The 12,189-nt window shown below is 47.9% G+C and overlaps 1 protein-coding gene across 4 annotated transcripts in view; it reads right to left on the bottom strand.

Annotated features, from left to right (window-relative positions):
• SLIT3 (slit guidance ligand 3) overlaps positions 1–12,189 on the bottom strand; it is a 653,573-nt gene that overhangs the window by 37,588 nt on the left and 603,796 nt on the right. For 3 of the 4 annotated variants that reach the window (XM_055285297.1, XM_055285294.2, XM_063642615.1), the window contains 3 exons: positions 11,739–11,902; positions 8,836–8,960; positions 1,503–1,600 (listed from right to left, as the gene is read on the bottom strand). In XM_055285297.1, the coding sequence (XP_055141272.1) occupies positions 1,503–1,600; positions 8,836–8,960; positions 11,739–11,902 (387 nt within the window). Of the gene's footprint in view, positions 1–1,502; positions 1,601–8,835; positions 8,982–11,738; positions 11,903–12,189 lie in introns of all 4 variants that reach the window. The other variant, XM_055285296.1, reaches the window with a different exon arrangement.

The raw sequence follows: 12,189 nt of genomic DNA, 5'->3' as shown, positions 1-12,189 counted from the left end.
CCCTGCAGTTTCTTCTCACCCCTGCTCTATGTGAGCCAGCAGGAGTGGGTGGTTTGGCTGACTCCAGGCAGGAAAAGGAACTCTGCCTTGAATTTCACTTTTCAGGAGGCAGAGTTTGATGGGGCTGGCTTGGCAGGTGGACACGTGGGCGGGCGGGTTCCCTGGGGAAGAGAACCGGGAGCCTGGAATTTGATTTCTTCCCCAGATCAGATCACACGGCAGCACTGGCCAGAGTGCTTTTGATATTTAATTGGTTGCAACTTGAGCTCTAAGACACCCACACATGGCTTGGCATGGGGTGCCCCTGCCTTTATTGCCAAGGGGCTGCTGCCTCCCGACTGGCTCACCAGGGATGCCAAAGGAGCCCGTTCCCAACAGTCTGCTTTTGTCAGGGTCACAGGCCAGCAAAACTGGGCATCTGAAAGCTGCTGGGGAAGGTGGGAAGCAGGAAGGGGTCCTGAGGTTTTAGGTGGAAGCCAATCCCATTCCTAGGACAGGGAGGAGAAAAACCTAAGTGACTTTTCTATTCCCTTTTCTTCTTGAAATGTTAATATCAGGAAGGAAAGAGGGCTGGAGGTGGGCTTGGAAGATCCAGGAATGAGCATCAGGAGATATGACCTAGAGCAAGTCCATTTCTGTGCTTCAGCTTCCCCATCTGTTCAATGAGGATAATACCTGCCTACTGGATAGGGTCTGTAGGGATTTAAATGAGAAAATACTTGACTAGTTGGTACCTGGCATAGTGAGCATATAATCAATGCCACTTACTTTATAACTCAGAAAAGCATGGTGGAAGTGCCAGACTGGCAGTCTTTAAGCCTTCACCCAATCCTTCTCTGACTTTAGCCAGCAGCAGACACCTCCCTTGGAGGAAGCACGAGGTTGGGACCTGGTTTCAAATCCCTGTGCCAATGCTTAATGTAACTCTAGGCAGAGGATTTGTCCCTCTGATGTTTGAACTTCCTTATCTGCACAGTGGGGATAAATTGTACTTCCCTTACAGGGTGCGAAGAGCCTTGAGATCATTCTCATACAGGGCCAGCACAGCACGGGCACTGGGCATGCCCTCGCTGGGCGTATCTCTGCTTCTTTAGCCTGCCCAGGGAGCCCTCCAAGGTGAGTGATATGGTTTGGCTGCGTCCCCACCCAAATCTCACCTTGAATTATAATAATCCTCAAGTGTCAAGGGTGGGGCCAGGTGGAGATAATTGAATCATGGGGGCAGTTTCTCCCATACTGTTCTCATGGTAGTGAATAAATCTCACCAGAGCTGATGGTTTTATAAATGGGAGTTCCCCTGCACAAGCTCTCTTTTGCCTCCCACCATATAAGATGTTTGCTTTTCCTTTGCCTTCTGCCATGATTGTGAGGCTTCCCAGCCATGCTGAACTGTGAGTCCATTAAACTTCTTTCCTTTATAAATTACCCAGTCTTGGGTATGTCTTTATTAGCAGTGTGAGAGCAAACTAATACAGTGAGGGAGGCCAGGGGTGAGCTGTTACCTGAACCCATCCTTGTGGCTGTCACTCAGGTGGCAGGTGCCTCCATGCTGACAGGGGTTCTGGATGCAGGTGTTGATGGGCACAGTGCAGTCCTTGCCCTGAGGAGCAAAAGAGGGAGAAGCACCTGGTTAGGGGGCCTTCCGGGGCTGCCATGGCCCAGGGGACTTCAGGGGTTCCAGCATTTTCTGGGATGAGGCTGGGGAGATGACGACAAGGAGCCCCTAGGAAAGGCCTGCTGTGTGACTTGGAGCCTACCCATGGGAGCCCTAACCCCTAGTCACTGCACAGTAAGAAGGGGAAGAGTGATGAGAAGCCAGGAGTTCAGGCTCTAGCCTCACTACTTCGCAGAATTTGCACCCTTCTCCATCCCAAACTGCAGGGCAAGAGCCCAGGCTATGGATTCAGGCAAAGCTGAATTCACATACAGCTGGTTTCACATTCCAGCTCCATCCCATCTGGGTTGGCTGATCGTGACCTCACAAAAGCCTCTTGACCTCTCCAAGTCCACCTCACAGGGTTGTTACGAGAATTAAACTTGAGCTTTCATGTAAGGAGAAGTTTCATGTAAGGAAAAGGTTACACGTGTGTAATCCACCTAGCGCATAGTAAGCATTCTGTAAATGCTAGAAGATAACATTACCATGAGCCTCACTGAACCTTAAATATAACCCACAACTTGAGGAGGGAAGACTAAGGCTCAAGTGTGGCCAACAGACCTTATCTCCTACAAAGTGACAACCCCCAGGGAACCATCACTGATTGATCTGGAGTGGGGTCCAGACTTTGGTATTCTAAAGTTCTGAAGGTAAGCCTAAGGTTGGGCCAGGTGGGGAACGTTTGCGATACAGAGCTCAGGGTGGTGTGGGATTCTTTGAAGCAGGCCCCTCTGAAGGGGACATGTGAGCGGAGAAGGAGCCAACTGTGTGGAAGGTGGGGGAGAGGAGCGTGCCAGGCAGCAGGAGCAGCGAGGGCAGCAGTCCTGAGGAAGGCAGCCCCAAGGTGGAGACTGAGCTCCATGAGACCCACTGTCCCAGGGAGCAGCCCAACTCTTCTTGGCCTTCTGGCTCCTGCTTCTCCTTTGGGACTGACAGACCAGTCTCACCCAAGTCTTGGCATGCAGTCCCTTGCAGGACCTTGTAGTGTGGGGTCTGGGGAGGTGACTGCTGCATCCTTTCTGGGCCCTGGGCTCAGTGGCTTGGCACAGACCAGGTGGAGGTGATCATGGGAGCCCGCCCACTGCCACACCACCTGCTTGTCATCTGCCTGAGAAAATCCTCTTCCCTCTTCTGCTGTTGCTGGTGATGTGATGGAATGGAACTGGGGCCTTCTGGCTGCGACGTTGCAGCCAACTGGGCCGAAGGCCTTGGGCCCAGGACAGCCTCTGCTGTGGACCCTCTCAAACATCAGAGCCTCAGGCCCATCTCCAGCAGCTGGAAGGCATGGGCCATGTCTGTCTGGTTCCCTTCATGCCCTGTCCCAGCTAAGGGGCCAGTCAGAGGTTTCTTGGAGGGGGACAGGGAGAGTGCAGTTTGGGCTGGTATCTGGTTTTATCCTAAACCATAACAACACAGGGCCCCTTTCTGAAAGTTGGTGTGGAATGGAAACTGTAATACTAATTCTCACCCACATTGCTGAGCACATTTTCCATTCCAGGCCTCATGCTAAGTGTTTTATATTCATGATCGCATATCATGTTCACAACAACCCTATGAGATTGGTGTGATTGTTATTACACTATTTTTACAGACAGGAAAGACAGAAGGTGAGGTAATATGGCCAAGATCGCACAGCAGTAAGTGAAATGGGGAGCAAGCAGCTGAACCCAGGCATCCAGCCCAAAGTTAGTGCTGGGAGCCTCTATGCAGGACCACTGAGCTGGCCCCTCTCAAAACACGCGTTCTAGGGGCACTCAGATGGGAGTGCACATTCTAAATTGGCTGCTGTGTTCCTTGAGGAAATGACTAGTTCTCTCTGAGCCTTGTTTTTACCACTTATGAAATGGAAATAATACGACCTACCCTATGGGGAATTAGTTAATGGTTATATGTGTAAGACACCTAGCATGTAATGGCAGCTCCTTAAATAATAGCGATGATGATGATGATGCTTGGGGTCTGAGGCAGGGCGGAATGTGAGTGACTAAAATACTTTTTCAGGTCTTTGGTCGGTGCCAAGTAGTTCCAGAGGTGCATATATGGGAGTGGTGGTGGCCAACACATGGACCGTGAAGGGCAGGACGAAGAACCTTGAGAAGGTCAAGGCAAGACCTCTCTAGCCCCTGCCTGCGTTAGCCCCTGCTCTGGGGAACTGGCAAGTACCAGTGACTCCAGGTCAAACCCTCCCAATGATGGAGGTGGTGGCAACTCCTGTAGCCCTTTATGCCAAGCACAGAAATCCAGAAGGCAGAGCCTAGTGCTTGATGACATGGTAATTGGGCCTGGAAGTGGGGATTTCTGTCACTTACCTCTCCTTGAAAAATAATCACTATTGCCAATGCCTGGTTAATTAGCCTGATTCAATTCTCTTCAGCCTCATTTTGCTCAAATCTACCAGATTTGTGATGCTCCTTGGTCCTCCACCACACTTTCTACTCCTCATCCCACTGTGTGTGTGTGTGTGTGTGTGTGTGTGTAGGACATGGCCAGGAATCCTGACTGGTTTCTTTTAAAAAAGGTGTCCCCAACCCCTGGGACATGGACTGGTACCGGTCCCCGTTAGGAGCCAGGCTGCACAGCAGGAGGTGAGCAGATGAGGCGGGAGCATTACCACCTGAGCTCCGCCTCCTTTCAGGTCAGCGGTGGCATTAGATTCTCATAGGAGCACAAACACTACTGTGAACTGTGCATGCGAGTGATCTAGGCTGCACGCTCCTTATGAGAATCTAACTAATGCCTGATGACCTGAGGTGGTACAGTTTCATCCTGAGACCATGCCCACCACCCTAGTTCCGTGGAAAAATTGTCTTCCATGAAACTGGTCCCTGGTGCCAAAAATGTTGGGAATCACTGGTTTAAAAGACACTGGGGGCTGGGCACAGTGCCTCACGCCTATAATCCCAGCACTTTGGGAGGCCAAGGTGGGCGGATCACAAGGTCAAGAGATCGAGAACATCCTGGCCAACATGGTGAAACCCTGTATATACTAAAAATACAAAAATTAGCTGGGCATGGTGGTGGGCATCCCAGCTACTCAGGAGTCTGAGGCAGAATTGCTTGAACCCAGGAAGCAGAAGTTGCGGTGAGCCGAGATCACGCCACTGCACTCCAGCCTGGCAGCAGAGTGAGACTCTGTCTCACAAAAAAAAAAAAAAAAAAAAAAAAAAAAAAAAAAAAAAAAAAAAGACACTGGGAACAGCTACCCTCATTGGAAACCTCTTTGTGAGATCGGATGAGGAGTGCTGCTAAGTCCTTACTTCTCAAAGCGTGCTCCTTGGACTAGTGGCACTGGCATGTCCTGGGAGCTGATAAAAAAAAAAATGCACACTCTCAGGCCTGACCTTGGATGTAATGAACTAGAACTTGCATTTTAATAAGCTCTCCAGTGATTCTTATGCACACAAAGTTTGAGAAGCACTGTTCTGAGACATTGAACATATGTGCCTGAAACTAAATGGCTGAAAAAGAATCAGCCAACAGATATATTTTTTTCCCCAAATCTTAACATAGTGGCAAAATACTGACCCTTTGTGAATTATCTACTGAATCCTGGCACTGAGGTACGCAAAGTGCACACATAGCCCCTTTTTATCCTTCCAACAGCGCTGCACATGAGTATGAGTATTCTCAGTTACAGGTAGTGAAAGTGAGGCTTAGGGAGAATCTGACTTGGGAGTGGTTGTGAGTGTAGAGACTTTGTTGCAAGAGATAGCTGAGTTCTGGTTGTAGCTCATGCACTTCCTAAGTGTGAGAGCTTGGGTAAATTATTTCATCTTTATAAACCTTAGTTGTTTCATCTATTAAAAGAGGATAATAAAACTTATTTCACAGGGTGATTAAGAGTACTACAAGAGATAATGTGTTTAAACTGCTTCACAAAGGCCTGGCATTATAGTAGATTAAGAGTAGCTGCTACCAAATGTTACACAGTGATTCCTGTGCTTTTTAATAATATTGTGGCTTCCCAAGGTCACTCAGCTAGTCGATGGGAAAATGGAGATACCTGGAAAGAGGTAAATGCCTGAACTTTGAGCTTGGTTTTGTGGGTGTCTGGGGATTTCTGTTAGCCACTCATGCAGAACGACCATCTCAGTCGCTCTGTTTGGGCGGGCTCTAACCCTGGCAAGAAGGAAAGCAGGAGGGACATAGCACAGAGAATTTGATGCAACCCTCAGTTAAAGGATCCCTTGGGTTCAACCTGCTCCATTTTACAGCTGAGGAAACTGAGGTGAGGAGAAGAGCGAGTTCTGTCCAAGGTCATGCATCACATAGGCACAGGCTTCAGAGGGTCCTGCTTGGTGTTCTTCTCATGGCTACACTCTACTTGTCTCTAACCTGGAAATTCAGACAGGTCCTAAATAGTCAGGGATCCTCCACCTCAGCCCCTGCAATCACTGCACTTGCCAACAGGCAGTGAGTGCAGTGGCCAGGAGCACAGCTTCTAGAGTCAGTTGGTTCTGAGCTTTGAATCCCAACTCCCTTACCTACCATGCTCAGTTTCTTCAACTGTAAAATGAGGGTCATTTTAGGAACTGTATTCTAGGGCTCTGATGAGGAGTATGCAAGATAATACATGTACCTTATTTGGTCTACTGTCAGTATATAGTAGATGCTCAATAAATGCTGGCTCTTATGTTACTGTTATTATCATAGTTATCATCATCATCATCACCATCTGTACCATTAGCACCATCGCCATCATCAACACCATCACCATTGTCACCTTTGTCATCATCACCGATACCATCACCATCATCATCTTCACCATCACCATCAACATTATGCATCCTAGACCTGCCTGGGCTCAACACTTTCCTCAAGATCAAAATCTCTGTTCACATTCTTCTAAAATTGACATGATGTTCAGAATCTTGAGAACAAAGCTCAAACGAGTGGCCTTATCCTGCAGTAGCTCTGAAGATACTCTCTTTGCTCTGACACTGATGGTCAGGTCATGCTTCATAGTACAGTCAAGTGTAGTTGGAAGAAGCCTGGACTTCAAACCCAGCTCTACTACTTTCAGACTCAGGCCAGTTTTTAAAGAGAAGGAAGTAAGAATCAGAATGTGAAACAGTTTACCTTATCTTTAGAATAGGGATGATACTACCCATCTCATAAGCTGATTATAAAAATCGGAGAAGAAAATAAATGCATAAGCTCCAGATGAGTGCCTGGCCTTTATTGATGATTCAAAAGAGAACTATACTATGTATGGAATTGAGAATGTTACAAATGCAGTCACAGTTCTAGGAGAATGACTGAAGTTTCTTGGCAGTTCACAGTGCCATAGACTGATAATCCTGGATCAAACCAGCAACATACCACCTGTTACTGATGGCCTATTCCACACCCAGGTATGAGGGACCACCATGCAAGGGTAAAGGTAAAAGGCAGCAGTATGCCAGCTTATTGAGTGCTCACTGAATGCCAGGTATCATCCTAGTGTATTGCGTACATTACTGTACATTTGATTCTTACGGCAAACCTATGAGACAGGTCCTAGTTTGCAGCTGGGAAGACAGATGAAATTACTAGCAAGGGCCACACAGCTAGTAAATGACAAAGCTGGAATCCACATCTGCTTCTCTGTGTAATTGCACAGTCTGAGTTTTCTCTGCTGAATCCATACAAGGGAGTTTGAGAGGATCCACACATCCTGAGTATGTCTGCTGTTAATCTCTATTCTCCCCTCCTATTAATATTTTTTTTGTGTGTGTGGGTGCCCTGTGACTGAATTTATAACATTCTCAATTCCATACATAGTATAGTTCTCTTTTGAATCATCAGTAAAGGCCAGGCACTCATCTGAACCTTATGCATTCATTCTCTTCTCTGATTTTTATAATCAGCTTATGAAATTAGGGTGTATGGGTCTGGGACTCAGTGGTAAGTTTAAGACTTTGGAGGTGGCTGGCTTCAAAGGGAATCCTTTGGCTCTCTTGTCCCAGGCCCATAGGTGGCACTCCAACACTATCTGCTAGAAGCACAGCCATAGTCTAGAAATACATCAGGTAGTCCCATTCCCCAGAGTGAGACTGCCTCTAAGCCTGTCACTACGCACACACAATCCCACTGGGGACAGACACCTGGGGATGCCAGCTCACTCTGCATCAGATGTGTGCATTAGACAGGCTGCAGGGCTGTCCTGAAACTCTGTGCTTGCCCAGTGCCTTTGGATGGGTGCCCTGGGAAGGCCAGAAGCTGGGCGGGCCCTGCAGAAGAGGATGGAGCCACAGCTTTGCTGATTCCAGTGAAGCCCAAGGAAGGGCTCAGCTATCCAGGAAACCCTCCAGGGGAAAAGGATTGGGTTCTGGAATCACATAGCCCAGGGTCTTAATCACAGCTCTACTGCTTACAAGCTTTGGACATTGAGTTGAACTCTTGACAGGCTGAGGCCCACTCTCCATGTCTGTAAAAAGGGAATAATGAGGCCTTCTTAGGTTTGCTGGGGGTGTTTGAAAAGGTGAGTAAAATGACAAGCACAGTACTTGGCACAGTCTATACTCTGTAAGTGCTGGTGAGAGGCACATGGTCAATATCCACAGGGGTCAGCAGGGGGGATGACACTGTGCTCTGGGTGAAAGAAGGAAGGACTATCTTGGAGGTAGTCTGGATTTCTGGGGAGGACAGAGGGGAGAACTGGAATCTCATCCTCTTGCTGGCTGACCTTAGCCGGTCAACCTTTTGGGTGAGTTTGCAGCCCCTAGGCCTTTCAATCCCCCATCCCTACACTTACATCAAGCTGGAACCAGCACTTTCAAGGCTGGTTGCTCTGAGGGTGGGGTTTGGCAGGGGCATGGTGGGGTGGAGGTTCTGGAAATCCCTTTAAAAGGGAAGTTGGGAGAATGGGTTCAAGGGATGCCTCTACTTGGAAACACTTTCTCTCTGAGACTTAATTTCCCCATGTTTCACAAAGAAAATACAATTGTTACATTTCCTCTTTCTCTCTGGGCATCCTTGTCAAGACCATAGGGGTTCCTCTCTGACTGGCAGCTCCCGCCAGTTCAGAGAACAGTGTTACTGGCAAATGCTGCTTTGTGGTGGTGACCTGTGCGATGGACTCATCCAGTCTGTCCCTTGGAGAAGGGAGGGTATGCAGCGCGCGGTGCCCCTCTCTAGGGCCAGGGCTGAAGGAGGAGCCTGAGGCATGAATGTGGGGGGCAGGGCCTCCAGCATACCTTGTAGCTGTAGGGGCAGGCACAGCGGTACAGCTCCACAGGGTCCTGGGTGCATGTCCCGTTATTCTTGCACGGGCTGGAGAGGCAGGCATTGCATTTGGCCACAATGTTGATGTCCACTGGCCCTGGGCAGCAAAACCAGAGTACTGATGGCAGGTCCTGAGTGCGCTCACTGCCACACCTCCCTTCCCCTCTGCTCTGGGCCCTCCCTCAGCCAGCGCCAGCCCCTCCCCAACTCCATGCCCAAGTGGTAGCTGGCTCTCCTCAGCCAGCACATCCAATCCAGCTAGAGTCCCATTAATTCAGCCACTGTCCAGTGAGGAAAAATCACAGTGGGACATCATTCAGAAACACTTCTGCAGTCAAATCAATTACTGTAATTAGCCTGATCCGATTTTGGTGCTAATCTGCAAACAATGCACCATAATTAGAAACCCCCTGTGTATCTTTTCATATTCCAGGAAGCTCTGGGCCCAGGCTCCATTCGGACCTCCCATTTTTCTACCCACAAACACCCCTCCCCATGGAATAGTCTGTGCCAGGCTAAGCAGGGCACAGTGCTTGGGCCAAAGGCACACAGAGGAAGTGCCCCCTGGAAAACCTTGGAAGAAAGAAATGGATGGCCCCAAAGGACACAGCGATGATGCTGACAATGGACGGAAAACTGCTTAGGTACATGTTACATCTGTGACCGTTTCAGCCGTGTGCTTGCTTTAGCTGCAAGCACTGGAGGGAGGTCAGCGTCCTTCCCAGAGCTTTGCAAAGGGGGCTGTGTCCTGCTGCTGCAGCCAGCTTTGACAATGAGCCCTGGATAAACAGGCCATACTTAGTGTCAGGACTATAAATGACCTTGGGGTTAACAGTCATCAACTTGGAGATGGGCTGAGATGAACTTCAGTGAGTGACCGTTTGTGGATGAGTAAACAGAGTGGCCTGATTGAGAGCTGGTACCAGGGGGCTCAACCCGACTTCACATTAGAATAGGAAGACTGTCTTGGTTTGCTTGGGGCTGAGGGGGTTTGCAGGACACAGAGCTTTCAGTGCTAAAACCAAGAATGGCCCAGACAAAACCCAGATGACTTAGCTGCCTTACACTACCAACTACAGTGTTTTTTTTTGTTTTTTTTTTTTTGAGGTGGAGTCTCACTCTGTTGCCCAGGCTGGTGTGTGGTGGTGCAATTTCGGCTCACAGCAACCTCCACCTCCTGGATTCAAGCAGTTCTGCCTCAGCCTCTCGAGTAGCTGGGATTACAAGCATGCGCCACCACACCTGGCTAATTTTTGTATTTTTAGTAGAGATGGGGTTTCCCCTTGTTGGGCAGACTGGTCTTGAACTCCTGACCTCAAGTGATCCGCCTGCCTCAGCCTCCCAAAGTGCTGGGATTAGAGGCATGAGCCACCGTGCCCGGACCCTGGCTGCAGTGCTTTTAAAAGTCCCCACACCCAGGTTGTACCCCAGACCAATTTAATCAAAACCTAGAGGGTGGAGCCAGGCTTCAGTAATTTTAAAAGCTCCTATATGATTTCCAAATGTGCAGCCAAGATTGAGACCTATACTGTTCTTGGTCTAGGTGAGCCTCCTTAGTATCACATCAGATAGCTTAGAAGCAGGAAGAGGAAAATTAAAATTAGCTTTAAGCCAATGGAATGTTTTTCTGCTTGCAGCAGAAGTGTGGGACACACTAAAGTTTGAGAGGGTAATTAAAGTATATCTATATCTCAAAATAAGTATTAAGCCTCTCAGAGATGAGCAAAAGAGATTATCAAACAACTGTGTATACAAATGAAAAGTAGATTTTTGATAAAAAATTCAGGTTCCCCAATAAAGACAAAATAAAAGTTTTTTTTAACCTATTGAATTAGCAATAAGAAAATAAGAGAAAATAATGACAGAGTCTAATGAAAATGCAACCAAAGGATGCTACTGGGAATGTAAACTGGTTATAACCCTTTTTTGAAAATCAATTTGGCAAAATGTGTGAAGACCTTAAAAATAATAGCTTACTTTGATTCAGTAATTTCTGTTCTCTGAATCTTATCTGAGGACATGATTTCAAACAGAGAAAGATCTTTATGTGTCAATGGTAAGACAAAAAAATGGAAATACTCTAAAGATTCAAAACCAGAAATGGATTAAGTGGCAGTGGAATATTACGTGGAATATTGATGATAAAGACTGTGCATTCTGGAATCAGACCTGGAAGCCTGTTAAGCCTCGATTCTCTCATTTTTAGAAATGAGGATAATATTAAAAGTTGATCACATAGAGGCATTAGAGAATTAAATAAGTTGTTACATGAAGAATGAGAAAAAATACATGAGAAAGTGCTTAACATCATTCCTGTTGCATAAGAACTCAGTAGTAGTTTGTTGTTATAATAATAATATGATCAATAAAAAAATCACATATACAAAAGTTTGCCGGGCAAAATGGGAAAATACTTATGTTTTAATAATGTTGGATAAAAAAATGCAGGTTAAAGATTTTTCTCAAGGCCAGGTGCAGTGGCTTATGCCTGTAATCCCAGCATTTTGGGAGGCCAAAACAGGAGGATCGTTGGAGATCAGGAGTTCGAGACCAGCCTGTGCAACATAGTGAGACCTTGTCTCTACAAAAGATGAAAAAAAAAAAAAGTCTCCACTATGGAAAGACATGTACAGAAAGAAGTCAGTGAGGAGATGTGTGGCAATGCCAGCAGGGGACTTGGAGAGAATGACACTTGGCCCATTAGATGAGGGTCCACATCAGCGTCAGCATCTGAGCCTCTTTGTGGGACCCATGGAAGAGACAGGGTGAAGGTTTCTGAAGCCACATCTGTTGAGATACCCTGCTCTGACAGGTTGCTAGGAACACAGCAGACCCCACGAGGGGCAGGGGAGGGTGGGGTGTGGGCGTCACCTACCTTTGCACTGGAAGCGGTGGGTTGGGGTGGTGAGCAGGAGCCTGTCAGCCATGGGCTCAGGGCTACTGCAGCGGGCAATGCCAGGCTCCTTGTACCCTGCCTTCACCCACTCCGACAGCCACCGAAGACTGCAGTCACAGTGGAGTGGGTTGGTTCCCAGCGCCCTAGGAGGCAGAACAGGAAGTCAGGGCCCCCTGCCCAGCTTGGCCAGTAGCCTTCATATCCTCGGCTCTCTGGAAATGCATTTTCAGACTTTGGCTAGACTGGAGGTATCCAATACGGGGCCAGCGGAGTAGTCGTCTCCACTGCGGCAAAGTTAATATCTCCAGAGTGTACTTCCAATCCTGTGGACGTTTCAACTCCCATCCCAGCCCCTTCCACTTCTGAGGCGTGGCTCTCACCTACGCAGGTAAGACTCACTCTTCAACTCAACCCCGTCCTAGCTCCTTTA

Source organism: Symphalangus syndactylus, chromosome 7 (assembly GCF_028878055.3).
Source record: "Symphalangus syndactylus isolate Jambi chromosome 7, NHGRI_mSymSyn1-v2.1_pri, whole genome shotgun sequence".
In the NCBI taxonomy this organism is placed as follows: Eukaryota; Metazoa; Chordata; class Mammalia; order Primates; family Hylobatidae; genus Symphalangus; species Symphalangus syndactylus.
Note: the sequence above shows the minus strand (reverse complement) of the source record. Positions and strands in the feature narration are given on the sequence as shown.